The sequence below is a fragment of the Schistocerca cancellata genome, chromosome 1, assembly GCF_023864275.1.
Source record: "Schistocerca cancellata isolate TAMUIC-IGC-003103 chromosome 1, iqSchCanc2.1, whole genome shotgun sequence".
Lineage (NCBI taxonomy): Eukaryota > Metazoa > Arthropoda > Insecta > Orthoptera > Acrididae > Schistocerca > Schistocerca cancellata.
Window position 1 is genome coordinate 14,533,223 of NC_064626.1, and position 26,950 is coordinate 14,560,172.

Below are 26,950 nucleotides of genomic sequence, written 5' to 3' on the forward strand. Positions count from 1 at the left end.
AAGACTGAAGAAATCTGGGAGAACTGAGCATGAAACAGAAAGGAATGGAGGTTGTTTGTGGAAGCTGCATGTGGCCTGCAGGGACTGTGGCTGCTGGATATGTTTGTATGTATGTATGAATGTATGTATGTACATGACAGATGCTAGAGTTCCATCTTGTAGACCAAATTGCTTTCACATAATGTTTTGTTCTAAACCTACAGTTCCATCTCTAATACATAAACGTAAGGAAATTCTTAATTGTCAAAACATTCTTAATCTTTCTATTTAGCATTATCTTATGTGTAATAGTAGAGAATATGTGAATGAAATTTTTGAATTATTTCTATGAGAATGATGATTTTGGTTATTTATTTATTCGGTGTCATGTGTAAGCTGTTGTGAGACAATGTTTACTTCACAGTAGAGATTAATGTATATCAGATAAAGTATGATCACATCCTGGTAGAAGCAAATATAATAAATTGCACGGCATAACAAGATTGTGAAAGATGACTAGAGTAGTATATGAACAAGGCTAACTTCACTTGGTCACTTGGCAGATTCTGTGGGTGGTAGCCAGAGCTAACAGTGGAATGAGGCAAAGGGAGGACCATTTGGCACTGGACATGCCTCTTTGAGAGGCATGGCCGTGTGATGACAAGTCCACTGATGGGACACTTGACAATGGGTGGCATCTTAGTCAATTGCAGTGATGGCCTGCATCGGCTAGAAACAGTGGCACTGGTCAGCTGTCAGCCTTAAGCTGGGCTGCTGTGTTCACCTACTTGATCCTCCATTTTCAGCACAGTACACAGATGTTGCATCTAACTATGGGCTGGAATGACTTGGTGGTGTCACTGGAACATTGTGGGAGGACTGTGAGCTTCCTATATCTACAGAGGGGCTAAAGGAGACTATATAATGTTTGTTCCTTTGTTTGCTTAGCACATGTATTCTGTCAAATAACAAGTATTTGCTGTAAGAAGGTAGTGAGCCAGGGTGTACTCAATCATTCAAAGAAGTTATGGTCCCCTTGAAAATGTCCTCCACAGATGGGTAAGAAATGTTGGGTTTTAATGGATAATCCACCTGACCATGGCATAATAGTCCAGAATATTTCTTTATTGAATCAGTCTGTTATTCTTATCCTATCTGGTAAATCTCCCATGACCCGGGGTTCTGTGTGACTTCTGACCTCTCCTCATTTCCTAAGCCTCACCAGTCCTTTACCTTCACCCCTCTTCCCCCAGTTCAAGGTTTGCAAATGTCATATGTGTTCTCTCCTGCCACCGCTTAGTGAGTAGATTTTTTATCTACCCAATTACAGTAAATGGGATTGTTATATATATTTATAAGTTGCAGTTTTGACTTCCCTCTTTTAGCTAGTAAACAAGGTTATTTGATTAAACAATAGAAACTCCAGGTAGGAATATCAACAATTTAGGAAAAGATAGCTACTAAGTGTAAAGAAGACACATCAATTAGCAGACAGGCATGATTAAAAGACAGTCACATGTAGCTTTCTGCCAACAGCCTTTGTCAGTAAACACACACACACACACACACACACACACACACACACACACACACACACATACACACATACACAAAAGGCAAGCACACTTAACACACACAGACTGCCAACTCCATCCTGGGCCAAAATGCAACATCACATGGGATGCGAGCATCAATTTGAAGAGGGTGGGGAAGGAGAAGAGGAAGAAGGAAGGGAGGGGATTGTAGTGTATGGGTGGGGAGAGAAACAAACACTGTCTGGTGGAATGTGCAGGGACTTGACTCCAACAGGTGCAGTGTCAGAGGTTATGGGGCAGAGAGGTGGGAGAAAAAAGGAACAAAAAATGAGAGGAGCAGGGAAAGATGGGTGGATGCATTGGCAGAGGACTGAAAATAAACAGGTTGGGAAACAAGAATGGGGAGGAGATGATAGGACATAGGGGGTGGAGCCTACTGGGTGGAGGGTGTGGGAACAGTATGTTATCATAGGTTGAGACCAGGATAATTAAGGGAGCAGAGAATGTGTTATAAGGATAATTCCCATCTGTCCAGTTTGGAAAACCTGTTGGTGGAGGGAAGAATCCAGATGGCTCAGGCAGTGAAGCATCTCCTTAAATAAAGTTTGTTACATTCAGCTGCATGCTGTGCCACAGGGTGGTCTACTTTGCTCTTGGCCACAGTTTGGCGGTGGCTGTTCATCCTGGTGGACAGGTGTTTGATAGTCATACCAATGTAAAGAGCTGTGCGGTGATTGCAGCAGAGCTGGAAAATGACATGACTGCTTTCACAGGTGACCTGGCCCCTGATGGGGTATGATAAACCTGTGACAGGACTGGAATAGGAAGTGTTGGGTGGGCATACTGGGCAGATTTTGCACCAGGGTCCTCCACAGGGGTATGATCCTTGTGGCAAGGGGTTGGGATTGGGAGTGGCATAGGCATGGATTAGGACATCATAGAGGTTGGGTTGGCAATGGAACACTACTTTAGGAGGGGTGGGAAGTATCATGCGTACGATGTCTCTCATTTCAGGGTATGATGATAGGTAGTCAAAGCCCTGTTGACGGATGTGGTTCAGTTGTGCTAGTCGGAGGTGGTACTGGGTGACAAAGGCGACACCCGTTTGTGGCTGGTTTTTGGGGGTGGTGGGAGGATTCGGGTTGTGAGGTTATTTGATGAGATGTAAATTCACATCAGGAGACATCCATTACAATGACATAATTGGAAAATGTGAAACTGACCTAGTTGACTATTCTAAACACCATTGTAGCAAGTTGAAGCATCAGTTCTGTGCAGGAGCATGTAGAGGAACTGTGGCTAAAAATTAAAAGAATAGTTGACCAATCATTGGATATATGTGTACTTAGTAAATTCAGGAAAGGAGTTACTGTCCATAGTATACTGTCTAATGTTCCTATACAAACATAAAATCCAAGAGCACCACCCCATTTTAATTTTTGCACCACTGCAAAGATATCTGATAAAGATACTAGTTTTAATGGCATTGAAAAGCAGCCGATAAAACTAAAATTGAATGAAAGTCCAGGGCTCGCTTGGATCCCCATCACACTCTATACAGAATTTATGGCTGAGTCACCCCTCTATTAACGATAATATACCATAGATCCACCAAACAAAAAACTGTGTCCATTGGTTGGAAAAAAGCCCAAGTCACACACATCTACAAGAAGGCTAATAGATGTAAGCCACCAAACTATCATCTTATATCTTTGACCTCTATCTGTTGTAGAGTATTAAAAAATATTCTGAGCTCAAAGGGACTGAGTTACATTAAACAGAATGACCTCCTCCATACCAACTGGCATGGGTTCTGTAACATCAATCACACAAACCCAACTCTTACTTGTCTAACATGACATCGTGCAAGCCATGGATCAAGGCAGTTAAGTGGGTGCAACAATTCTTGACTTCTGAAATGCATGCCACAGGGATGTGTGTTGGGGCCCCAGCTGTTCATTTATGTTAAGACCTAGTAGACAGTATTAGCAGTTAACTTCCAACTTTTTACAGATGATTCATTGTCTGTAATGAAATACTGTCTGAAAAAAGCTGCACAAATATTCAGTCTCATCATGTTAAGGATTCAAAGAGGTGCAAATATAGGCAGCTCACTTTAAAAGTTCAGAAATATAAAATTATGCTCTTCACAAAAGGAAAAAACTGCAGTGTTGCATTACTACAATGTCAATGAGTCATAGTTGGAAGAAGTCAACTCATACAAATATCTGGGTGTAGCACAAAATTTCTAAAATTTTAGGTCCTGGAATGCACCTTTCTGATCATACCATCACAAGTTTTGATTTTTGAGAACTTGCGACAAAAATTATAATGAGAAATCATTCTTTAGAGAATACTTTTATGAAATTTAGGTTTTTAAAACTTTAATACAAACAGGAGCTGGTACCATTATTCCTCATAGCAGTGTCACTTTGCTCCCTAGTTCTACTCCATACATATCAGCACAAGTCAGTAGTCTTCTGCTTTGTTGTTGTTGTTGTTGTTACAACAACAACAAAGCTTATGATGCCATATTTCCCATTGCTGGCAGCTACAACATTCAAACTGGTACACTGCAGCTGCTCAGTGATAATCCGTCCAATATTAATTAAAACTGCATTAAAATTGGACACTTCATTTGGGAGCTATGTTGGTGCAGACAGACGTGTACAGACTGACTTAACGGTATATACCTGTGTAACATACATCCATTTTGCATTTGGAGATAAAGATAGCCCTAGCATGTAGCTCCCCTGTGCTGTATAAGTAATCCAAAATATGTTGAGTATCGACCTGTGTTCTAACAGGGGATGCAGGGCAAGGTGAGAGGAAAAGACCTTTGGCACCAGGGGCAAAGGGACATGATGGAATGATGTTTACATATTGGCTCGACCGTATGCCATATGCACAGTTGATCAGCAGCTATGGCATAAATTACAATGAAGAAACATGTGCATTATACAGATGCTCATGTTCAAACACTCCTTATGTTATTTATTTCTTATTGACACACGTAACACAAGACTTCACCATGCTACTAGATTGCTGAAGTTGTTGGCAGCCACAAACAAAAGGCAATACGTGATATGTACCAATCACAACTTCGTAGTAGAGCTCAACTTATCTTGGGTTCACTTGCCCCCCCCACACACACACACACGCACCATGTCTTGCCCCCATAGCTCCACCCATCGCATCACATTGGTCACCCATTCACTGGTGCTGACACAGCATCAAATTATGGTTATGTTGTGACTGAATACTATAGATGTTTACTGTTTTAAAAGTCTGGTTCCAACTTATTCCAGTGAGTTAAAAACAAAAATTCCCTGGGAGGGGCTTGAATGCCATTCTGTCACTTCCTGGCTTAAAGTAAGCCCTGCCTGGGTGTATGGATATGAAATGGAATGATCAAATGGACTCTGTTGTAGGTAAAACAGGTTACACTTTTATCTTGATAATTACTTACATTCTATCAACAACTTTAAATTGTTGTGATACTGTAAGTTGTGCATGTAAAAATTACCAAGTTTATCAGGATTCATATTCTACATTAGATGTGAGATCCATCCCACAATTGGTCACATGATGCGTACGTAGATGAAAGACAAAGGTGTACTTGTCTAGTAGAATACTGTCTTGTTTAAGGCACACTTTTATCAATGAATTTTTCACTGTAGAGTCGATTTTATTTGATCATTTGAATGTACTAAATTCATTTTCTGTAGGTGGGAGCAGTGGTTCAGCAATGTCAGGAGCTCTGAAGGCTGCTGCTTCATTAAAGGAAGGCCAGCGGTGTGTGGTATTACTTCCTGATGGGCTACGAAATTATATGACAAAGTTTGTTAGTGACCAGTGGATGCAGGCAAGAGAATTTTTTGAAGATGATGGCTCCAGTCAGCATTGGTAAGCAGTTGTAACAGTTCCATCTGTGTAAATATTTTATGTATTTACATGTTGTGCAAATTACATAAAGGTGTATTAGAGGCTAGACCAGATTGATTAAATATCTGGAATGAATTTTTCTTGACATTTTCCAAAAACTAGGTAGCAGACTGTTTTCTATACCATTTAGCTCTTTTGCATTTTAAGTGTGATATGAATTTTAAGTGTGATGGATTATCTTTTATGGAATATTTTGATTTGGTTTCTTCTTCCTCATGTTATTGCAAATATTGTGTGTGACCATTATTGTAACAAAATTTATTATAATTAATTACCAGCAATTTGTCATGTATGATGTTTCCTTGTGATGTTGATTTATTGACCAAGATTAACCCTCCTTAAATATGACACAATGAGGATGAAGAAGAATAGATATTGATACTTCCTCTGAATTTTTTATTTTTATTTGTACTTTTATTATTGGGTTTTGACACCATACATAGACACAATATTGATGGACTACAGTCCAGGTCTCATAAAAATTGGCATTTATCTTCCCATCTGCAAATAATGTAAATGGTCTACTTCTATAGGTAGACTCAAAAAGGAGAGGAAAAGTACAGAAATTATAGGTAAAAAGTTATATTTTTTATTGTTGTATGTTCAGAATGTACCTTAGTCATTTTTCCACATCTAATTATGTGTCTATACATGTTGTGAGATTGGGCGTGGACTCGGTCACTCTATTGCTTCTTTGGGACACGACCATTCTGTGCCGGTCATACTATCTACCTCTAGCTCTTCATGTCTCTTGCCACTTCCTTCCGTTCAGTGGTACCTATCACTTGGCCTCATCTTGCCTCTACTTCTTGATATCCATCTTCCTGCCATATATTTGAGGGACTATTCTGTCGGGGTCGATTCTGACAACAAGGCTTGTCTATTGCAAATGGCTCTTTTTGCTGATGTTTGCTTCCAAGAAATGGCAGGCTAGTTTAGCTAGTTCATCGTGGGATCTCCAAATCCATCTTTGTGTCACCTGGTCAAATACTGGCCAAAAACTTTTTCTGCACACTTTGTTTTCAGATACTGAGAGTTGGTGCCCTTCTCTTTTGTTCAATGATCCATGATTCCACTCCATATAGCAGTACTGGTCTGGTGATTGTGTTGTAGAGACATGGGAGGATGTATGGAAAAAGTCTCGTATTTGGGTCTATTGCAGGGATATGATCCATGAGGCAAGAGGTTGGGAGCAGGTGTGAAGTAGGGTCAGACAAGGGTATTGTGGGGGTTTGGTGTAAGGTGGAATACCTCTGTTAGGAGGGTTGGGGAGGATAGTGGTAAGGTATTTCTGATTTCAGGGTATGACAAGACGTAGTCAAAACCCTGTTGGAGAATGTGATTGAGTTGCTCCAGTCCTGGGTGGTTGTGAGTCACAAGAGGAATGCTCCTTTGTTGTCAGACAGTGGGTATGTGAGGCCTCAGGCATAGTAGGAGAGGCTGGGCTGTATGGCAGTGACTTCTTGCTATATAATGGGTGGCAGCTATCAAAATGGAGGTATTGTTGCTGGTTGATAGGTTTGATGTGGACTGAGATACTGACGTAGCAATCCTTGAGGTATAGGTTATAATTGAACCTAAGTGATTTTTCAGTATGGCTTCAGTGTACCATTTTCTGTGTGTGATATGCAACCCTCTGATATTTTATACCAGTATTTTTATTTAATAAGATTTGTTTTGGTCACCTTTTCTTGATGTTTTCTGTGGTTGATCTGCTAGCATGTTCCACACAACCATGTTCTAGCAATCTTCATAGAACTTTGTCTCCTTGTGTGTGGATAAGTCCTGAAAGTGAGCATTAATTGTCCTCCAAGTTACTTGAATGAAATAACAACTGAACTTTAAACTTTCTGTATTCACATTTTCTTTTACAACCACACAATCTCAAATACTAAGCAGATCAACAGATCATCTTATACATAAGTACCTCATGCAAAAAGAAGGAAAAAAATCTTTATGTAAGCCAATTTGACAGTTGTCACAGCATCTATTGCAGCCATGACCTTTTCTCTTTTTCTCCTTGTCTTCTAAACACCTACAAAGACTGCTGTCAAGGAACAAGCAGCTTCACACAGCAGGTGTAGTGTGACATCTTTCATTCTAAATGTGATGGGTTCAAGATGTTCTCCTATCTGCACATATCATAATAATATCTCCCATAGAGAGGTATATGCCAACACTTACTACTAAGTGTCACTAACATATTTCATCATTACAGAACTGTGGAAATGGGACATGCCCTCCTAAAAATTTAATGTCATTCTTTAGGGTGAACATTGAGGAATATGGATTGTTGGTATGAGCAGGACCAGGTGAAGGGAATGGGGGAGAAGATGTTGAGGTACTGGAGGAATGTTAATATGGTGTGCTCACTCTTAGTCCAGATCACGAAAATGTCATCAGTGAATCTGAACCAGGTGAGGGGTTTCAGATTCTGAGTAGTTATGAAAGATTCCTCTAGATGGCCCCTGCACAGGTTATCAAAGGATAGTGCCTTGTGGGTGCCAACCTCTGTACCATCGATTTGTCTGTGGGAGAAGTAATTGTGAGTGAGTGTCATGGTGACCAGAAAGGAGATTGTAGGTTTGTAGTCAGTTGGGTATTGGGAAAGGTAATATTCAATAGCAGCAAGGCCATGGGGATTGGAGATATGTTAGTGTAGAGGAAGATGGTATTGACAGTGACAAGCAGGATTCTGGGTGGTAATTGAACAGGAACTATGGAGTGTTGGTGGAGGAAATGATTGGTGTCCTTTATGCAGGAGTGTAGGTTATTGGTAATAGGTGGAAGGTGTTGCTCCCCCCTCCCCCCCCCCCCCCTGCAAACACACACATTGACACCTAATCCCCACTCCCACCCCCCTTTCTCTCTCTCTCTCTCTCTCTCTCTCTCTCTCTCTCTCTCTCTCTCTCTCTGTATCTAGACCATTTACTCCTACTGCTTCCTCTCTTCACATGTATCTGCCCACAGACCTGTATCCCACTATTATCATCTTTTTATTTGTTTTCTTCCTTGATCACACTGTGTATTCACATCAGTTTAGTGCATTTTTGTCTTTTGCTATTGGCCTTATTCCCTCAATCAATAACTTTCCCCCTGAATGCAAAAAATATTTTGTTGATGACCACCTAAATAGGGAGAAATGATCATCTTAATAAAGTAAGAGAAATCAGAGCTCACATGGAAAGATTGAGGTGTTCATTTTTCCCACACTCTGTTCAGGAATGAAATGGCAGAGAAATAGTCTGATGGTGGTTCGCTGAACGCTCTGTTAAGCACTTAAGTGTGAATTGCGTAGAAATCATGTAGATGTAGAGGTAGATGTAAATGCACGGTAGGCAAGTCCTCAACTCCACTTTTCAGTCCAGTCCTGGTAAACATAGCCAGAGTTGTTATTAGCTGCACACTGCATGTATAGTAATAGCAAAAACCAGACAGTCTAAAAACAAAGCAGGGTCATGACAACTGACTGTATCCTTCATACAACACAGAACAAGTGCTGGTGTTGTCTGCTGTCTCATGTTCCTTGTTGCTGGGTGCTCAATATTCTAATACTGCATGAACTTCCGTGGATATTGATGAAACTCTTACCACTTTCTTGTTGTTGTGTGGGTTCTTCATAGCAGGAAACATCCAGTCAGGCTCTACTCTTTGTTGTTGCGAAAGCTTTGGGGCTACAGTATTTCATTTAGTTCATGATTCATAATATGGGTAATCTTATAACAAACATATGATGCAATCACCTAGTTTACTTGAATTGCTAAAGGTGTTCCTTCACAATATGTTGGCTAGTGCTGGTATTCAGTGGTATGTCTGATCAACTTCTAACATATCCAGAGAATCTAAATGAGAGGAATATTCTAGCATTTTTCTCAAGTATTGTTAAAAGTTTCCCTCTTGATCTCTATGGAGAGCTGGTTCTTTAAAATTTTCAAGATGATGCTCTGTGGAATCTCCTGTTCTCAGTATTTAACCTTATTCAAATGTTTTTCAGAATAGAGTTGGTATTTTTGTAGACAAGCTTTCTCAAACTCATATCTATTGTTAACTATCTGCAACTTCAGTTGCCCACAATGCAGCATCTCCTTTCATAAATCCACACAAAAATTTAATTTTGTGGCTGTCACTCAGCTCTGGGTAGGTATTCCATAAACACGATTTGATGTACATCTTTCCTTTCTGATGTGAATATTGTAAAGTGCCGGTGCCTTAGCATGCTCTCTTCCATTAAGTAAGTAATTAGTTTAGGACCTTCAATCCCTCATATCAGTGACTGAAACACAGTTCACTCTGGTAATTTATGTGGACTAATGAAGTTGTATCCATTCTGTTGTGGCGTAAAAAATAAATGTGATTGCCATGTGGCTAGGGTCTTCCGTCGGGTAGACCATTCACCTGGCACAAGCCTTTCGAGTTGATGCCACTTTGGTGACTTGTGTGTCGATGAGGATGAAATGATGATGATGATAAGGGCAACACAACTCCCAGCCCCTGAGCGGAGAAAATCTCCAACCCAGCCGGGAATCAAACCCAGGCCATTAGGTATGACATTCCGTCGCGCTGACATTTCAGCTACCAGGGGTGGACTGTTGTGGCGTGACATCTGGGTTTGTGTCCATTGAAAATACATTCTGTGGAACTAGGTTGTCATTCACTTTTCTGTTTACTCTTTAGTTTGTCTAATTTACTTTGCATAGACTGAATGCCAATCTTCATTTGTTCCATGGAATTTGATATAGCTTTCACTTCATAATACCAGAGAAGGAAAGTTGTTACTCACCATATAGCAGAGATGCTGAGACACGATAGGCACAATAAAAAGATTCACACACTCATAGCTTTCCGCCATTAAGGCTTTTGTCAGTAGTACACACACATACACACACGCACACACATACACATGCAAACGCAACTTGCACACACGTCCGCAGTCTCAGAGAGCTGAAACTGGTACACTGCGAGCAGCAGCACCACTGCATGATGGGAGTAGCGACTAGGTGGGGGTAAGGAGGAGGGTGGGATGGGGAGAGGGAGGGAGAGTATGGTGGGAGTGGCAGACAGTGAAGTGTTGCAGTTTAGATGGTGAGCAGGAGAAAAGGTGCAGAGGGGGAGGGGTTAAGTAGTGGAAAGCAGAGAAATAAAAATAAAAATAAATTAAAAGACTGAGTGTGGCAGTGTAATGATGCCTGTGTAGTGCTGGAGTGGGAACATGGAGGGGGCTGGATGGGTGAGGACAGTGACTAATGAAGGTTGAGGCCAGGAGGGTTATGGGAACATAGGATGTATTGCAGGGAAAGTTCCCACCTGCACAATTCAGAAAAGCTGGTGTTGGTGGGAAGGATCCTTATGGCATAGGCTGTGAAGCAGTCGTTGAGATGAGGGGTATCATGTTTGGCAGCTTGTTCAGCAACAGGGTGGTCCGCTTGTTTTTTGGCCACAGTTTGTTGGTGGCCATTCATGTGGACAGACAGCTTGTTGGTTGTCATGCTACATAGAATGCAGCACAGTGGTTGCAGCTTAGATTGTAAATCACATGACTGGTTTCACAGGTAGCCCTGCCTTTGATGGAATAGGTGATGTTAGTGACCGGACTGGAGTAGGTGGTGATAGGAGGATGTATGGGACAGGTCTTGCATCTAGGTCTATTACAGGGGTGTGAGCCATGACGTAAGGGATTTGGAGCAGGGGTTGTGTAAGGATATTGTGTAGGTTCGGTGGACAGTGGAATACCATGGTAGGAGGGGTGAGAAGGATAGTGGGTAGGACATTACTCATTTCAGGGTACGACGAGAGGTAATTGAAACCCTGGCGGAGAATGTAATTCAGTTGCTCCAGTCCCGGATGGTACTGAGTTATGAGGGGAATGCTCCTCTGTGGCCGGACTGTGGGACTTTAGGAGGTGGTGGGAGACTGGAAAGATAAGGCACAGGAGATTTGTTTTTGTACAAGGATGGGAGGATAATTACGGTCAGTGAAGGCTTCAGTGAGACCCCTCAGAATATTTAGAGAAGGACTGCTCGTTACTGCAGATGTGATGACCATGGGTGGCTAGGCTGTACGGAAGGGACTTCTTGGTATGGAATGGGTGGCAGTTGTCGAAGTGGAGGTATTGCTGGTGGTTAGTAGGTTTGATATGGACGGAGGTACTGATGTAGCCATCTCTGAGGTGGAGGTCAACATCTAGGAAGGTGGCTTCTTGGGTTGAGTAGGACCAGGTGAAGCAAATGGGGGAGAAGTTGTTGAGGTTCTGGAGGAATGTGAATAAGGTGTCCTCACCTTCAGTCTAGATAGCAAAGATGTCATCAATGAATCTGAACCAGGTGAGGGGTTTAGGGTTCTGGGTTTTTAGGAAGGATTCCGCTAGATGGCCCATGAATAGGTTAGCATAGGATGGTGCTATGTGGGTGCTCATAGCCGTACTGTGGATTTGTTTGTAGGTAATGTCTTCAAGAAGAAGTAATTGTGGGTGAGGATTTAGTTGGTCATGGAGACTAGGAAGGAGGTCCTTGGTTTGGAATCCATAGGGCATCTGGAAAGGAAGTGTTTGATAGCAGTAAGGCCATGGGCATTAGGAATGTTAGTGTACAGGGAGGTGGTATCAATAGTGACGAGCAGGGCACCGTGTGGTAAAGGGAAAGGAACTGTGGAGAGTCGATCGAGGAAATGGTTGGTATCTTTTATATAGGAGGATAGGTTCCGGGTAATAGGTTGAAGGTTTTGGTCTATGAGAGCAGAGATTCTCTCAGTGGGGGCATAGTAACTGGCCACAATGGGGTGTCCTGGGTGGTTGGGTTTGTGGACTTTAGGAAGCATGTAGAAGGTGGGAGTACGGGGAGTGGTAGGGGTGAGTAGAGAGATGGACTCTGGGGAGAGGTTCTGGAATGGGCCTAAGGATTTGAGTAGAGATTGGAGATTCTGCTGGATTGCTGGAATGGGATCACTGTGGCATGTTTTGTAAGTGGAGGTATCTGACAGCTGACGGAGTCCCTCTGCCACGACGGAGTCCCTCTGCCACGTAATCCTTTCGGTTCAAAACAACGGTGGTGGTGCCTTTGTCTGCAGGTACGATTATAAGATCGGGATCAGTTTTTAGATGGTGGACTGTGGTTCTTTCTGCAGATGTAAGGTTAGTATGCATGTTCAGGGATTTGGGAAATAATGGTGAGGCAAGGTTCAAGGATAAGAAATTGTGGAAAGTTAACAGAGGGTGGTTTGGAGGCAGTGGGGATGGATCAAGGATGGATGGAGGAGTGAACTGAGTTAGGCAAGGTTCAATATTGGTCTTTGGTTGAATCTGATTGGTCGGTTGGTGGTGGAAAAAGTGTTTCCACTATAGGGACCGGGAGAAGGTGAGAAGGTCTTTAACTAGTCTTGCATGGTTGAATTTGGGAGTGGAGCAAAAGGTGAGGCCTTTGGAAAGGACTGATATTTCTGTGAGACTAAGGCTTCTGGAGGCCTTAATGGCCAAAAGCTATGAGAGTGCGAAAATGTTTCTATTCCATGCTATATCATTTATCTTGGCTTCAGTTTTACTGATCTTGGTGTCAGGGTTGCTTTCATATTCTTCAAATTTCTGATCTATAAATTTCTCTAGAGTTGATCTGTTTCTGTTTTGTACTGGTTAAATGTCTTCTCAATAGCCTTTTCCAAATGTGTGTTTTGTACTATCTTCCATTCAGTAAATTTTGTGTGTGTTCTATTCTTGTGTCCATTTCTTGTTTCTTGTACCTGCCTACCACCTCTGGTCACTTTCTCTCTATGTCCTTGGTCTTATAAACTTCTGATATATCTTTAATTTTGCTAACTTCTTCCAAAATGTATTTTATTTTGCTAACTTCTTCTGAAACTGAGTTGATTTTTGCCACTTCAGTAGACACTAACTCAGTTGGTTTTTTTAAAAAAAAAAAGATCAATGATCTTTGCAGTAATGTCAGCTTGTATAGCAGCCATTCTTGAAATATTTTTCTCAAAACACGGAAAAACACAAATTTATTATTATAAGTGCATCAAATAAATTATCCTTCACCAATTCTGAAATTAAAAAATTCCATACCACTTTCCTTAATGGCTTCTTTTCTCAGCCATTGATGCTCAGCAATGCTCGATGCTTGTCTTGTGGTGTTGTCAGCCATTACACTCAAAGCTTCTACTCATTGATATTTTTGTACAAAGTTTACTGAAATCAGCACAAACTTCTTATATGTATTTTTCCAATGTCATGTAGTCAGTCAGTTTTAAGTCACAGTTGATATTTCCTTTATATTTTTCTCACGATTACGTGGTCTTCTCATACAGATTCAAAGTTTACAACAAAGTTGTTTTGTCTTGAACCATGATGGCCAAATCTCATGTTACTTTTATTGGGGGCTCAAGATTCCTAGTCTTCATGAGCTTCAGTGGAAATTAATTAAAGTTTTACCTCTTGTCTCATTGTTGTCGGTCTCTTCTTAGCAGAAAACAACCAATCGGGGTCTACTCTAGGTTGATGCTAAGGCCTTAAGGCTACAGAATTTCATTTAGTTTGTGATTCATAGTATCTTAATTAAATAATAAAATTATGATGCCATCACCTGATTGATTTGAAGTTTTAAAGATTTCCTCAGAATAATAATACATGATGTAGCACTAGTACTCAACAATACGTCTGTCTGCTGTTGCTACCAGGATGAGAGAGAGTGAGCTGTTCGTAAGGATTTTCATTTGTGTATAAAACAAGCTAAGTGGGAAATTCTTTAACATATAATCTTACTAATGCAGATGAAGGATACTCCACTCATGGCTTTGCATCATTGTATAGTTAAACAGTTTCACTTCTTGAGGATATTACAGCTAGCCAGCTTATACCTGCATTCGTGGGACTGCCCATGTCTTGCCTTGTCCCTTGCAGCTGGCTGCAGTGGCACTCCTACAAATGACTTGCAGCATCTCTGAGTCATTGTTACTGTTGATACCTGTTGTAGTTGGGCACATGAAATGATCCAAAGTGAAAGATTCATTCTAGATTTTCCTTGTATTTTGAAAAATAGTTATATAGTACATTGCTGTTACACATGTGCTGCAGTATTAATTTTAATAACTGGCTGTAACTACACAAGTACACGGTTTCTGAAAATGGAGGGTAATCAGCCATTACATGTTCAATTGATTTGCCTCCTGACTCCATGCACTGCATCTGTCAGCCACTTTCATCTTTAGCATGTCCTTCTCATCATTATTATGGTACAGCATTAAACCCTAATCTTTCTTACTTTCTTTAAGCTGTGTAGAAATAAAGCTACTCCAAGATTCCCTTGTCACTGGAAAATAGGATTTTTGACAACAGGTACTGAAATCACTAGAATTTTTCTGTGGTTTATGACCATGGTCCTCAGTATGTACATATTTAAAACTAATATTCTTGTGTTCTGTCTGACCTCAAGTGCTGCCTCGACCTGATGGGGAGGGAGGGGGTGGGGGGTGGGGGGTGGAGAGGGGGGGAACTTGGTCACTGTGTACCACTAACATTATCAAAACCAGACCATGCCAACCCCGTGAAGATAAGAGATTAAGAGATAAGCCCAAGGAAAAGAAAGAGATTCTTGTGTTCTGCCTGATAGTCCTCTACAACTAAAACAGTTTCAGCATGGGTTATTTCTGATACAAATAACCTATGTGAGCTGTCAGTTGTGAATAGATTTTTGTCATCTTTCAGCATATTTGTTCATGCAGAAGACTGCAAATAACAGACAAACTGCAGCCTATCTGATGAGAAGGGACAAATAATTTTAAGCCTATAAAGAAAGCTACATAGTACAGTCATGTTTTCTGTTTTTTAGGTGGTGGAATCTAACTGTTTCTAGTCTTGGCCTAAAAGCACCTCTAACCGTACTACCATCTGTAACTTGCCAAGAGGCAGTTGACATACTGAGGAAGGAAGGTTATGATCAGCTGCCAGTAGTGGATGAATCAGGGTGAGTAAAAAATAATGCTTCTTATATCGTAGTCTCAGAGTTCTGACAATGCAGTGCTCCACCGAAGCAATGTTTAGAATTACTATGTTGTGTGAGAAGTCAGATTGCACTAGCCATATTCTCAAAAGAAGTAGATCACGATTGCTTCCCTCTGAATTACATTAATTTTGTGGCACTTACAGACCATATTTATAGAATGGCAAAATAAAACTTGGCTTAAAAGCGTCTTTGCCATTTTGTGACAATGTAATCTAAAAAGCAAAGAGGTCATGAATCAGTCTCAGTTGTTACTATTTCTGGCATCTTTTATAAAGATTAACTCCCTTGTTCATTAAGTGGAGTAATTTTTCGTGTCAGATGTATAAACATTTCCTGTGCCAGTTTTATTTTGGTGCTTTAAAATCTACTCACCAAGCAAAAGCAGAACACATACATAAAAGAAGGTTATAATTAGGCAAGCTTTGGTAGTCAGTGGCACGTTCTTCAGGCAGAAGGGTTGAAGGGGAAGGAAGAGGGGTGAAGGAAAAGGGCTGAAGACGTCTAAGAAAAGGGGTAGGTTTCAGGAAAGTCAACCAGAACTGTCGGTCAGGGGAGACTTACCACACGGGATGAGAAGGAAAGACTGATTACTGGGGACTGCATTGGACGAGATTTGAAAAAGAGGTGTTCAAATCTTGTCCGATGCAGTCCCCATTAATGAGTCTTTCCTTCTCATCCCAAGTGGTAAGTCTCCCCTGACCCGCAGTTCTGTGTGACTTTCCTGAAACCTACTCCTTTTCTTAGACGTCTTCAGCCCTTTTCCTTCACCCCTCTTCCTCCCCCTTCAACCCTTCTGCCTGAAGAAGGAGCCACTGGCTACAAAAGCTTGTGTAATTATAACCTTCTTTTATGTATGTGTTCTGCCGCCATTTTTGAGTAGATTTTTTATCTATCCAATTAAATTGTTAATAGTCTTTACAGTTGTTGTAAATTGCATTTGCTATGTACTGTGAAATGCACCTATGATTACTTGCATTTAGCAATTTAGGACATTCTTTGTGTTATATTACATGCAATGTTGCAGACTTCATTATTTGACAAGTCACAAAGATAAGTAAACATTTTTAAACTCATTTGTGTGACTTTGTTCCTAATTTGTTAGAGTGTTGTAGGAACTTTGTTCTTCTACCCTGTTACCTGACCCTGTGACCTATATGTGTAATAGTGGTAGGGAGAAATTATCTAGTGATGTACTGCACCAGAAGCCGTTTCACCAACTCACAAACATGGCCTCCCGTAATAACAGTTGAAACTCGGCTTCCTCAGCAGTAGCGATGAGGCCTTTACAAAATTGGTGATGAGGGTTTACAAAAGTGACTAGCTGATTTACTGTACTGTTAGGTGCTGCATGTACTGTGCAAGTTATCGGTACAGTTGGACAGTTGGGATGTTACAATCAGTCAACTGTTGTGCATAGAAATAATGTAGCTCAGTATACTGCAATCATGAAATTGAATGGAAGGATTACATGGCTGCCACTGATCACTCAGTGTTATTGTACTAATTGAATACAGCCACAGAACAACGGAAGCCTACTAGCTGTTTAAGATAGTATATTGCTCGTATTTTCATCATATGCATCTGCAACTGTCATTGACCCTTGACCACTAAAATCATAATTGCATTGGGACTGCATTGCAGTCAAAAGTTCTCTGTTAGGTAACAGTTCATTTTGTACAATCAAGTGCAAAAGGCAAGGATTTGTATTCAAATCCTAATCCAATACACAGCTTTAATTTATCACAATAATTTTCTAAGCATATACTCTGCATAAAGCAATGCTACTGATTCTCAATTATGTACCAATTTGTCGAACAACGTTCAGTCGATTTGTCACAGCTGTTATCTGCAAGTGCACATTGGATTGGGGGGACCATTGTTGTTTTAATTTTCATTTAAATAAAATTAATTAATCAAATTTTGTGGGTCCATGTGAATTAAGCTGCTTGGTTGTGGAGTCACTGATTAATTCATAGGAAGCTAGTAAGTAAACTTAAGTCAAGAAGACTATAATATTAAAAAAGAACACCAAAAATGTTAACAATAAATGATATGTTAGCTGAGAGAAAACCAAATAATGGAGGAAGAAATAGGAGAAAGAGAGAACTTCAGAGCAAAAGTAAAATGTTTCAAGGGCTTCCAGGAGAAAACAAGGAAAAAGGTACAGAATGGACTGAAGAATGAAGAGAAAAACATATGGAAAGAACAAAAAACTACTGGAAAGAAAGAAGTTTACCTTAATAGCCTAAAACAATAAAAAATATTTTACAGTACAGTGCTCAAAACTGTTGCAAAGAACTCCTACACAGAGTAAAATTAATGTTCCATGATGAAGCTTTTCAGTTTAGAACTGAAAATCTTGGATTTATCACTTAAGTTTTTCAATTCTACTGGAAGCTCACTGAAGATATAAGCTGCAGAATAATACACACATTCCTGTACAGTAGTTAAAGAAGTGTTCATGATCATCATTAGGCATTTTACTCATTGCTGAGTGTTGTGACCTCATTTACTCATTCATTCTTATGTAGTTGAAACTTCAGACAGATGTCTCCATCCACAGTCATCTTCAGCCTTTCTTAATTTGACGTGAAGCGGCAGGCTGGTAATCTTCTTCGCTTGATCCAACCATCTGTATGCTGCTCTCCCACGTGGTCTCCTGCCCTCAATTTTTCCATACACGGTCTTTTCTAAATTATCCCCTTTCATTTTCAAGCTATGCCCAAGGAACTGAAGGTATCTTTGGTTGACACGAGAAGATAACCTTCTTGTGATTTTAAGTTCTTCTATTATTGAAAAATTTGTTCTTTTTTTGTGTCCATGGCACACGTAGCATCCTCTGGCAACACCACATCTCGAAGGCATCAATGCGACTCTTATCAGTACCTTTCACGGTCCAGGTTTCGCATCCATATAAGAATACAGGAATCATCAGTGATTATACCAAGCGCATATTCGTTGTCTTGACCATTGTGACTTGGCCAAGAATGATTCATCATCTTATCTCGCTATCACACTTTCCTTTGCAATTGATCAGAGAGCCTAGATATACATAATCACTCACTACATCCAAATTCCGTAAGCATCCTGTAAGTTGGTTTTGATCGATGCCTTGGTGATTTATAACCATTACTTTTTTTTTTTTTTTTTTTTTTTTTTTTTTTTTTCATGTTTATCTCTAGGCCAAGATTTAGACTAATATCTTTCACTCTTGAGAACAGAACTGCTATGAGTGTAATATCATCTGCGAAGCGTAAATTGTTGATTTTCCTGCTGCCAATTGACATCCACTGCCCCAGCCATCCATCACTTTCCTTTTTGCACACTCTGTATAGATATTGTAGAGCTTAGGTGACAGTATGCAGCCTTGTATGACGCCATTTGTCACATGAAAAAACTCCAGGTATTCACCATCTAATTTTATGGTTATAGTATGGCTATTATAAAGACCTTTTAGTAAGGATACCAGGTGTTTTGGAACCCCAAACTTTTTGAGCACATGCCACAACTTGTCCCACATGACACAATCAAATGCCTTTTTATAATCTAGGAAGCAAATGTAGGCAGGGACACAGAACTCACAACATTTTTCAGTTATCTGCCTTAAATTAAAGACTGCCTTTCGAGTACCTTTACCTGACATGAAACCCGCTTGTTTTGCGGAAATCTGAGACTGCAGAAAAAGTTTTGGGCATTGATTTATTATATGCAGGAGGACTTCACTACCACGTGATATTAATGCTATGGTCCTATAGTTGGAACACTCCCTAAATTATCCTTTTTTGTGAAGAGAAATTAGGACAGATGTAGTCAAGTCTTTAAGCCATTCACCCATTTTCCACGCCTTATTACATATTAAATGTAGGGCATGCATGCCTCCCTCTCCCATCAGTCAGCATTTCTCTGGAAATGCCATCTACACCTGGGGCTGCTTGATGGCATTTTCAATTTCACTGTAAAGGATATCAGGTTCTTTATCTGATTCCATAGAAATGTTGTCTTCTTCGCTGCTGTTTCCATTGCAATATAGTGTTTCACAGTGTTGCTTCCACCTAGCTATTGCTAATTGCTTGTCACTAATAATAGTGCCATCTATATCTCCTACCATCCACATGCGTAGTTTGAACTCTTGAGTGATGCTGTTTATCTTCTTGAGTAGGGCATGCGTTTCATTTAGTTTTTGATGTTGTTCTGTGTCATCACAAATACTGGTGAGATACTGTGTCTTGTCAATTCAGCAGCTGTCCTGTATTTTGCGGCAAAGTTCTTTGTATACTTCTTCATCTTGAGAGGTTTGTGTGCCACATTTCTTTAGTGTGCTCCATTCTTTGAGGAGCAGTAGAGTATTGTTCAAAATACAGGGGTTCTTCGCTTGAGGGGTCTTAGTAACCTGTTATGCAAGTGAAAATCCTGAGCAAATGTGTCTTTGCCTCTTGAAGAGGCATATCATGAACAGCAGACACCATATCTCTTCTTTAGTCTTCACATTCATTTGATGTGTACTTAAATGTGTGCTCACAGACTCTTATCAGGTGTCTCCATATAAGAATGACATGCTTGTTTTGAAGCAGCTGAATTTTTCTCAGTTAGTATGAATCAATGTAGCTCGTTCCAGCTATTATTGGGCCCAGAATTCTTGCATGCTGTTAATAATGAAGCATCAGTTATTTTCATGAGCTGCACTTCTTGAAGAAACAGTAATGACACATATTCTGTTCATATAAACTCTAAATTGCAATTAATAATACTAGAGTCTTCTAAGTGCAACAACATTCAGTTGTTAATTTTATCATTCAGTATTTGATCCCATTTCTTGAAATTTCTGTTTTTACTCTTTGTACTGAACCAATTTAGTTCCCTCCCCTTGTTACATTCTATTGCAGAGTTAATTCTCATGTGCTGTACACTTTTAGTGCCCATTACTTTTAAAAGAGAGGTAAACACTTGCCAGTAACAATAAGAACTTATGTTTCTTGTAGCATGCTTTGGCAACTGTGCCTTAACTGTATTTTGCTCCTTATGTTTTATATTTATAGTAGGTTGGTTTTAATTTACATTTGTTGAAAATTTTTGTAATTAATTTTCACTTTTTGTAGCTATACAAATAACTAATTTTAACAAGTAAGTGATTGCAAGGAAATGTTACAGAATTGAATATTTTCATTGACAGCCATGAACATATGAAAAATTGGTTAGACCAAACATTAATGTGTGTTGTATATTGATTTCACAGAAGTGTACAAGGTATGGTGACAATGGGGAATCTGATGTCACGTCTCGTAAACAGCCGTGCGTTACCAACTGATCCAGTGGAAAAAGTGTTGTACCGCCAGTTTCGGAAGATTACACTGGATACATCACTGGGCAAGCTATCCCGTCTTCTTGAAAGAGATCATTTTGTCCTTGTCACTCATTCACAGAGGCTATGTAAGTCAAGTAAATAATTTTATTTTGGTACATCATTATTTGTACATCACTTGTCTAACAGACACATTTACACCAACAGTAAAACTCTATATCTAGTATATTATTCAAGTCTCTGTGACTATTATTTTAACACTACCATTCTGGGATCTTATAAAACATTTGAAATACATTTCTTCGCGCGCGCGCGCCTGTGTTTTTGTGTTTGTGTTTGTGTTTGTGTGTGTGTGTGTGTGTGTGTGTGTGTGTCACTCAGAACATTAGCTCACATCAGTTATTTTCAATAGTTCACCCCAGCTTTTTTAACACCTCAATTATTTATCTTAGAAACTGAAACTTTTTGTATTCTCATCCATATTATCAAGTTTTGTAGGAAGAAATTATAACTTGGCCACAGCACATTTTAAGAGTTCAGAACTATAACAATTTGTCTTGAATACATATCATGATATTATAACACTTCTGGAGACCAAAAATCTGCCCCTTAGGAATCAACATGAGGTCTGAATATAACAATCATGTGAAATCCACCTCACTATGTTCAACCATGAGAACCAGAAGATACTGGCCCCCAGGTTGAACCCTTTTTTTCTAATTTTTGGAAAGCATTTGGCACCATTTCCCATTGCTGCCTAATGAACAAAATGAGAGTATATGGAATATCAGACCAGCTGTATGATAGGATTGAAGAGTTTCAATAAAATATAACACGCCACGTCATTCCAAGAGAGAGAAATCTTCAGATGTAAAACTAACTTTGAGCATACCCCAAGAGAGTTTTATGGGACCATTACTTTTCACAATATATGGCATAATCCATATCAATTCAGGCATGCTGCTCATATGAATGTTACCATGTTCACATGTCTTGCTTTGTCAACTTGCTCGGTGACTTACATGTGTTGTGTCGTTTTGAAATATATGTGTTCAACTTGACGTTATAGCAATTGGCGATGAGGTAGTGGATTTTTCCTTTTCATCGTTGACCCACAGGCTTCCCTGGCTACTTTGGAGCAACTATTGCAAGGTCTCATTGAACAGCAAACACTTCTCACATCGGCAATTCACGGCATCCAATGCAGGCCGTTTCTCATCATCGTCTATACCTCCTTTTCCTCCTTACGATGAGACGGCGGAAGACTGGTCTGCTTACGAAAAACGTCTTCGACAGCAGTTCTTGGCATTTTACGTCATGGATGAACAAACATGTTAGTCTCTGTTCCTTTCATGGATTTCACCTCAATTGTATCGGTTGTTGTCGCAATTGGCTCCTTTGAAAGATCCTGCGTCTTTGTCGTTTGCTGAAATGTGCTCACTTCTGTCAGTATATTTTCATAAGCAAACGCATGTGGTAGCCTCTCGTCTTGCCTTTTATTGTTGTCAAAAACAACCGAATCAATCGTATCGCACTTGGGCTGCTGAGCTTCACGGCATAAGTTGAAAGTGTCAATTTGTTACTGACGATCACAAAGAATCCTACGCAGATTACATGGTACGGGATGCTATTATCCGGTCGATGACCGACAAAGAAGTAAGGCAACGTGCCCTTCAGTTGGCAAATCCGACTCTAGATGAAGTCCTATCCATCACGCAGTCTTTTGAAATTTCTCGTGCCGCTGGAGCGCAAATAGAGGCGTGGGGTGACATTGGGGACATACAACCTCTGTGCGCTGTTGACAATGCATGCGGCGTGTCCCCGCCGGCTGACGTGGCTGCAGTATGCTCCCACGTGCAGCCTTGGCCTAACCGTAAACAACCCTCTCAGAAACTGCAGCAAAACCCCCGGCAACTTCCTTCATGTACGCGGTGTTTTACGAAACATTCACGCGAGGATTGTCCCCAAACGATTGGACCGTGTGTCACAATTGCAAAAAGAAGGGTCGTGTGTCTTCCGTTTGCAAATCCGACGTGATGTTCATGACCGTGTTCATGACACTGATTCTGCTTCTGTGTTGTCTGTCAATTGCACTTCTTTCCTTTCAGGGAAGTTATTCGTCACAGTCCAAATCCTTGGTCAGAATATTCGCATGCAGGTGGATACTTGTTCTGCTGCCACTATCATTAATTCTCAGACGTATCTTCAGTTGGGTTCTCCACTCCTTTACTCCAATTATGGACATACAGTAAACAGAAGATTTCTCTCTTGGGACAATTTAATGCTGAGGTATCTTACAAATCCGTCAATCGCACTGTTCCCTTATTTGTGGTCGACCAGAGTAACGCAGAAAATCTTTTTGGTTTCGATGCCTTTCACGTTTTTGGGTTCTCCATAGATGACTCTGTCAATATCGTCTCTGATGCTATTCCTTATGCTCAATCGAATTCCTTGTCAACGACATTTTCGTCCCTTTTTTCTCCTGGGGTAGGCAAACGGCATTGAAGCTCATATCACGCTCAAACCCACTGCTCGGCCTATGATTTTTCGGGCTCGGCCCACTCCTGTGGCCCTTCATGATCGGGTAAAATGGGAGCTGGATCGTCTCACTACTTCAGGGGTCGTGCTTCCAGTCACTTCCAGTGAGTGGTCCTCTCCTGTCGTTGTTGTTGTTAAGCCCAATGGTGATATTCGTCTCTGTGGCGATTTTAAAGCCACTGTAAATGCACAATGCCTCATCGACACTTACCCTATGCCCCGACCTGAAGAATTGTTCACTAAACTTGTGGATGGCCAGTATTTTTCTAAAATTGACCTGACAGAAGCTTATCATCAGCTTCCTCTTGACACTGCTTCCCGGCAGTTTCTGGTCCTTAACATGCCTTTTGGCCTCTATCAATACCAACGATTGCCATTTGGGGTTGCCAGTGCCCCTGCTCTCTTTCAGCGATTCTTGGAACAATTATTGCTCCCTGTCCCTGGGTGTATCAATTACATGGATGACATTGTTGTCACTGACTCCACTACGGAAGAACATCTTCAGAACCTCCGCACACTTTTTCATGTCTTACAGACTGCCGGTCTTAAGTGTAATCATCAGAAATCACAATTTTTTCAGGCATCTATCACGTACTTGGGGTTTCAACTCTCTCGGTATGGTATTCGTCTGCTTCAGCAAACTGTCGCTGCGATCAATGCCCTTCCTCGCCCTACATCTGTTAAGGAACTGCAGGACTTCTTGGGGAAAATAGCATACTATCACAAGTTTTTACCATCTGCTGCTTCGGTGGCTCAGCCGTTGCATCTCCTGTTGCATAAAAACATGCCTTTTCACTGGTCCATGTCATGTGATGCGGTTTTCCAGAAATTGAAGACTTTGCTGAAACAGGCCCCGTGCCTGGCTACTTAGCGAACTGGCCAACACCTTCTTCTTGCCACGGACACCTTTCAGTACGGGGTTGGTGCAGTCCTTGCGCACCATTTTTCTGACGGTTCTGAACAACCCATATTGCTTATGCCGCCAAAATGCTCACGGATGCCCAACGAAAGTATTCTCAAATTGAAGAAGAAGCTTTGGCCATTATTTATGCTCTTCATAATTTTGGTGTTTTTCTCTATGGATCCAAATTTCATCTTGTTACGGATCACAAACCACTTGTTTCCTTGTTTCATCCATCATCGTCACTTCCCGACAAGGCTGCACACCGCCTCCAGCATTGGGCTCTTTACTTGTCTCGTTTCAATTATGAGATTCATTTCCGGCCGACGGCTCAACATGCGAATGCTGATGCACTGTCTCGTCTTCCCATGGGTCCTGATCTGGTATTCGATAGGGATGAACTTTTGTGTTTCCACCTGGATGTTGCCGAGCAGCGGGTTGTGGACGGATTCCCCATCACCGGGGACCGGCTGGCGGCTGCTACGGGTTCTGACCCTACCCTCTCCCGGGTTTTACGCTGTATTCAGAAGGCTTGGCCAGATCGTCCATCTGCTAAGACTTCTGATCCATTGCGGAACTGCTACACTTTGCGCTACCGCCTCACGGCTAGGGATGCTGTTATCCTCCTTTCCACCGACAATGCTTCACCGCGTGTTGTGGTACCTGCATCTTTGCGTGCTTTGGTCTTGCGCGTCCTTCACCAAGGGCACTGGGGTGTGTCTCGCACAAAATCTCTGGTGCGCCGTCATGTGTACTGGCCCAGCATCGACTCTGGAATAGCACACATGGTCGCTGCCGGCGGCCCTTGTGCGCCACAGGCCGCCGCCCCAAAGTCATCTTTGTCACCGTGGCCTTCGCCTGAGACGTCCTGGGAGCGCATTCATGCTGACTTCGCGGGACCTTTTTTAGGTACTTATTGGCTACTCGTAATTGATGCCTACTCTAACTTTCCTTTCATTGTTCGTTGCCCATTGCCTACCACCGCGGCAACCATAAGTACTCTCGCCCGCATTTTTTCTTTGGAAGGCCTTCCCTCTACTCTTGTTACTGATAATGGTCCGCAATTTGCATCTTCTGAATTTGCAGATTTTTGTGCTCGTCACGGTGTCATGCATGTCACAGCCCCTCCGTTCCATCCACAATCAAACGGTGAGGCTGAATGACTGGTCTGCACATTTAAGGCTCAGATGAGGAAACTCCTGACTTCTGCTGCTGATGATGTGCTTCTCCAATTTCTGGCTTCTTACCGTTTCACCCCCATGGGCGACCACAGCCCGGCTGAGCTCTTACATGGCCGACAGCCCTGCACGCTACTTCATCTTCTGCAGCCTTCCACCTCATGGCCGCCGGTACCTTCGCTTGGCCGGTTCACCGCCGACGACCTTCTATGGGTACGGGGATATGGCAGGCAGCCAAAATGGAGTCCGGGCTGCATCTTACGACACCGTGGCCGACACCTGTATGAAATCCAGGTGGACACGGGTGTTGCAGTGAGTCATTCGGACAAGCCTCGGCCTCATGTGCCGGTAACGCCTGTTCCGAATGCCGCTACACCACCTTCAGCTCTACCTGATGCTCGGGATACTGGAATCACTCATTATTCACAACGCAGCCCTCTCACCAGCATCTCAGTGCCAGTACAAGAATGGATTCCACCAGAAGACGTGCCCATGCAGGAACCGGATGACCATCATCTGTCGGAGCAACTCTACTCGCCTCCTTCTCCTATGGACGCCAACACATCGCCCATGTCTCCTGTTATATCAACCAGACTTGCCGCAATGGGCAGATTGGTGCATGGGGCCCCAGCAGATTCAACCCCTATGCCTCCTGTCATCTCGACCCATTATCATCGGGGACACTTGCGTCCGTACGGGAAGCCTCCTCCTCGAGACTTTACAGCCAGTCAAGCAATGCCTATGGACGTTAGCAATCTACAGGCCACCTCCATCAAGACGAGTGCAAAAATTTCAAAGGGGGGAAAAGTGTTGTGACTCGCCGATCATTCAAAGTGCCGCTGCGCAATTACGCACATCCTCTACATGTGGCGCTGTCTGCCAGCCATGCAGCAGCCGCGCCACCTAAGCGGCCAGCCAGCCAGCGGCTTCTAGGCTTGGACTCGGTGCTCATTTGAATGTTACTGTGTTCACATGTCTTGCTTTGTCAACTTGCTCGGTGACTTACATGTGTTGTGTTGTTTTGAAATATATGTGTTCTACTTGACGTTATAACAGATACAGCCTCCCAAAGATGACATTGCGCATACCATTTTGAAGATGCAAATTTTGAAAAAATTTTTAAACTGCTGAACAGTTCTCGGTATTTTGTTGGGGCTTTTTTTATTTGAAAGAGAACTATTTTATAATTACAAAGAAATCCTCCATTTGAAACTTATTTGTCAAAGTTCTTTTACTATAGCATTCTGGACTTTTTTATAATTTATGGATTTTTTTTTTTTTTCAGAAATGCCAATCCATAAAATTTTGACTTTTTTTCTGTTGATTAGTACCATATAGTTCTATATTTCCTTAAAAGGAGAGCTTCCACTTTTAGGTTGAACAGGTTTTATAAACAATTGAAATTTTTGCCATACATAAAACCTGTTTTATTACCACATCATCACATAACAGGATCATAAAAATCAAAACCTAACCTTATTTAACATAATTTTAGTTTTGAAAGATGAGTAAGAGACTCATTTTTCAAGCATTTTAAATGGTTCCAAAATGTATGTGAAAGGTCCAGAGGCTTAAAGGTTTCAATT

General features: G+C 41.4%; 1 protein-coding gene across 2 annotated transcripts in view; it reads left to right on the forward strand.

Annotated features, from left to right (window-relative positions):
- The window catches only part of LOC126164356 (cystathionine beta-synthase), a 161,033-nt gene that overhangs the window by 118,174 nt on the left and 15,909 nt on the right, over positions 1-26,950 (forward strand). For both annotated transcript variants that reach the window (XM_049920233.1, XM_049920234.1), the window contains exons 8-10: positions 5,243-5,420; positions 15,275-15,409; positions 20,682-20,875. In XM_049920233.1, the coding sequence (XP_049776190.1) occupies positions 5,243-5,420; positions 15,275-15,409; positions 20,682-20,875 (507 nt within the window). The remainder of the gene's footprint in view (positions 1-5,242; positions 5,421-15,274; positions 15,410-20,681; positions 20,876-26,950) is intronic.